The 3,950-nt window shown below is 35.5% G+C and overlaps 1 protein-coding gene across 1 annotated transcript; it reads right to left on the reverse strand.

Moving 5' to 3' along the window:
* Positions 1–2,858: 2,858 nt before the first annotated feature.
* LOC132176503 (glycine-rich protein DC7.1-like) lies at positions 2,859–3,549 on the reverse strand. The gene is made up of 2 exons (XM_059588735.1): positions 3,357–3,549; positions 2,859–3,223 (listed from the first exon to the last, which is right to left on the reverse strand). Exons 1-2 carry the CDS (start codon positions 3,460–3,462, stop codon positions 3,063–3,065), a joined length of 267 nt encoding a protein of 88 aa, XP_059444718.1. The 5' UTR covers positions 3,463–3,549; the 3' UTR covers positions 2,859–3,062.
* Between the last annotated feature and the right edge of the window lie 401 nt (positions 3,550–3,950).

Raw genomic sequence — 3,950 nt, forward strand, 5'->3', positions numbered from 1 at the left:
AATCGTATTGTGATCTTATTTCCTAAAATACTCTTATAATACAAATACAATTTATATTATTAAGGTTTTTTTTTTTTTTTAAACATAAACAACTATACAGAATCAAATTCAATCTTGACTTCTAATGTCAATCAAACTCAATTAAGAAAAATAAACGGTAGAATTTTTTTTTTTTTAAAAAAAAAAAAATCAGAGAGGCGGACAAACAAAATTAAAGAGAAACGTTATAGAGAATCAAAAAAAAAAAAAAAAAAAAAAAAAAAAACTGAGAAACGGGATAGAAAAAGAGAGATGGAGAACCAGACTCAAGAAAAATAAAAGGTACGTAATTTTTTTTTTTTTTTTAAAAAAGGAGAGAGACGGAGAAATAGAATCAAAGAAACGTATTAGAGAATCCAAAGGACAAAAAAAAAAAAAAAACTGAGAGACGGAAAAACAAAATCAAGAAAAATAAATGGTACATAAATTAAAAAAGAGAGAGAGAGAGACGGAGAAACAGAATCAAAGAAACGTTGCAGAGAATAAAAAAAAACTGAGAGAGAACAGAAAAAGAAAAGAAAAGAGAAAAACAGAGAGACGGAGAAACTGAATCAAAGAAACGTTGCAGAGAATCAAAAGAAATAAAAGAAAACAGAATTAAAAAAAAATAAATAAAAAATAATAATAAAAAACTGAGAGAGAACGAAAAAAAAAAAAAAAAAAAAAAAAAAAATCTAAGAGAGAAGAAAAAAAAAAAAAAAAAAGTCCAAGAAGCAGAAAGAGAATGAAATAACCAAGAAAAGAGAGATCGAAGAGAAGAGAGGGGTAGAGAGATGGAGATCATGAGAGCCTCATGAGTGTGAGAAGAGTAGGGGTTTTTGGCAATTTCACATGTTAATTTTAATCTCTTAGTAATGGATTAGCAAAGCGACTCATTTTTTAGTGGCTTAACTAACCCTGTATGTATGAGATTAGTAGTCTCATGGGAATAAACTATTCCCAGAAATAGAGTGTTACCAAACAAAGGACTAGCTATACCTAGTGTTAGCTAGTCCAATCCGCGAACCAATCGGGGCATAATCTTCAGTTGTAACAACAGACCTGTTCCAGACAGACTTAACTCAATGCATAGGTAGCTCATATTCCCTAGTCGTGGAAGCAGAAAACCCAATGCCGAAACTCATCCTCCTTAACTTGAAAGTCAGGAAACTGTTCACATCCACAACCCAAGGATCTGGACAATCCTTATTCAAACAAGTTACAATGCAAAAAAAAACAAATTAAAATACAACACAAAACTAGCTGACAGCAGCATCGGTGGAAGCGAAGCAACAATCACATGTGTGGAGCACGCGCAGGAGAGTGAAGCTCCCACGTCAGTGCATGTAGGCCTCGCACTGGCGCATGGCGCTAGTGTTGCGACGAGGAGGGCGGTGATAGGTGGCGAAAAGGCTGGAGAAGGCGGGGGAGAGGCGCGATGTTGTCCTAGCAAGCCCAAAATGAACAGATCTAGCTTAGATCAGACCAGATCTAAAACCTCCAAGGCAAGGAGGGCGGTGATAGGTGGCGAAAAGGCTGGAGAAGGCGGGGGAGAGGCGCGATGTTGTCCTAGCAAGCCCAAAATGAACAGATCTAGCTTAGATCAGACTAGATCTAAAACCTCCAAGGCAACCAGAACAAAAGAAAATGCGACGACCGGATGAGGCAGCGAATCGATAAGGTGGAGGGGTGGTGTGGCCGCTGCTGAAATTGGTGATGGGGACCAAAAACAGGATACAAAACTGAAAAAACAAGTGCATAAAAGCAAAAGAAGGGGGGAGGGGGGAGGGGGGAGGGAGGAGGCTAGGGATTCCGAGGAGGGATGGATCCCTCCTCCTAAAGGAACTCACCAGAGAGGAAAAACTAGAGAGAGGTTGAGAGCTTGATTTGTTTATACTCATATATACTATATGATAATCAACTAATTATATATATTGTATAAGATAACATATATGAAATTGTAGATAATTTTCCTTTTAAAAGGAATATTTATTGGGAAATGCTAGGTACTTTTTTGGTGTTCTCCTGGTGTTATCCTGGTCCTAAGTGAATATTTTTTTTTAAAAGAGCAAAAAAGAAAGTAGTCCTTATTTTTCTCACTTGGTTTTTATAAAATAATATCTACTTAGAATGCGTAGACACCCGGAGAGCACCTAGCATTTCCCATATTTATTTATGAGAAATGTTAAAGGAGAATACTAGGTGCTCTCCTAGCTATTGTTCTCCTTGTGTCTTCATAGTCTTAGGTAGATATTATTTTATAAAAAAACAAAAAGACCATTGCTCCTATTTCACTCACTTGGTTTTTATAAAGTAATATCCACCTAGGACTAGGACACAAGGAGAACACTAAGAGAGCATCTAGCATTTTTCAATGTTAAATGCTCTTTTGGTGTTTTTTGGTGTCCTCTTAGTTGTATGTGGATATTATTTTCTAAAAACTAAGTGAGAGATCAAATAAGGGCCACTTTTTTCTTCTTCTTTTTTTGTGTGTGTTTGTATTTTTTAAAAATAATCCACCTAAGATCAGGAGGACACCATGAAAACACGAGGAGAGGAGAGCATTATTTATTAGTTACCTATGTTTTCAACTCTTACAAGTTACAATGGGCAAGTGTTGTTTTATTTGAACAAGCAATTTGTCACAATTTTTAAGGCCTCTAAAACGTCACTCTTTTCAAAAAATTAAAATGATGTTTAACTTAATTAATTAACGAGACGACATTTGTCAGCATTTTAGATTATGGTTTGCTGCAATTCAGAGGTATATATATATATTCTCTTGAAGGCTTCAACTTTTATATATAATATATGATTTCTTGAATCATTAAAATATAAAAGGCAGAGAAATGATCCTGACACCATAGTGAGGATTTCACACCTTCAAGCACATTAATTGTGATACATAAAAAGGCATAACATTACACATGAAAAAGTAGTAGAAAGATACAGCTTATAATAAAGCTGCACAACACAACCAGGGCAACCTTATTTATTGGCATACAAAGTAACATAGATAGATAGGCATAGGACCAAGGATTTGTCTAATTTTCGTCGGTTTCTGTCTCGTCAGCAGCACCGTGTCCTGGGTGACCATGATGCCCATGTCCATGTCCATGGCCGTGATGACCATGACCATGTCCATGACCGTGCTTGTGGTCACCGTAGTTGGCTTCCTCCACAGCTTCAGTTTTGACATTTTCCTCTATAAAAATTAATCATGAGTTTAACAGGAACTTAATTAAATCACAACATGGGTAATTTAAAAAAACATAATTAAGTACTGGTTAAATAAATAAATCCTATGAAGCACGTGAAAATGATGTAAGAAAACTTACGGATTTGAGCGGCCTCAGCAAGCTCACGAGCAGAGACACTAGAGGAGATGAGAAGCACAACAGCAAAGACAAGACCAAGGAGAAGAAAAGTCTTGGAGGAAGCCATTTTTCCTTAACAATGAAGAGGATTGGAGACAATGTGGTAGGAAAACACACTCTAAGAAGATTCTGTGTCCTAGTGAATTAAGGATGAGTTACTCCAATGTGGCTCTCCCTATTTATAGACAAGTCTGGAGAGAGAGAGAGAGAGGGAGTAGCAGCAAAAGTTTGCTTGTTTTTTACGATATATTAGGCAGAGGCAGAACTACTAAGGGGCTTGAGGGGCTAAAGTCTCAAAATGGTCTCTATTATTATTATTTTTCTAAATGCATTAATAATTCTTTTAAAATCAAGTATTTACACCCCACCATAGTTTTTTTTTTTTTTAAAAAAAAAAAAAGAATTCATCGCCAACAATGAAAATTCTAGTTTTGCCCGGCTGATGTGTGTGCCAAGATATACCAGTATTTTTTTTATGAGAGAGGACACAACTGAAAAAAAATATATATATAAAATATATAAAAAATTCCTTAAAAATTAATTTTGAATGGTTCA

The sequence above is a fragment of the Corylus avellana genome, chromosome ca3 (assembly GCF_901000735.1).
Source record: "Corylus avellana chromosome ca3, CavTom2PMs-1.0".
Classification (NCBI taxonomy): Eukaryota; Viridiplantae; Streptophyta; class Magnoliopsida; order Fagales; family Betulaceae; genus Corylus; species Corylus avellana.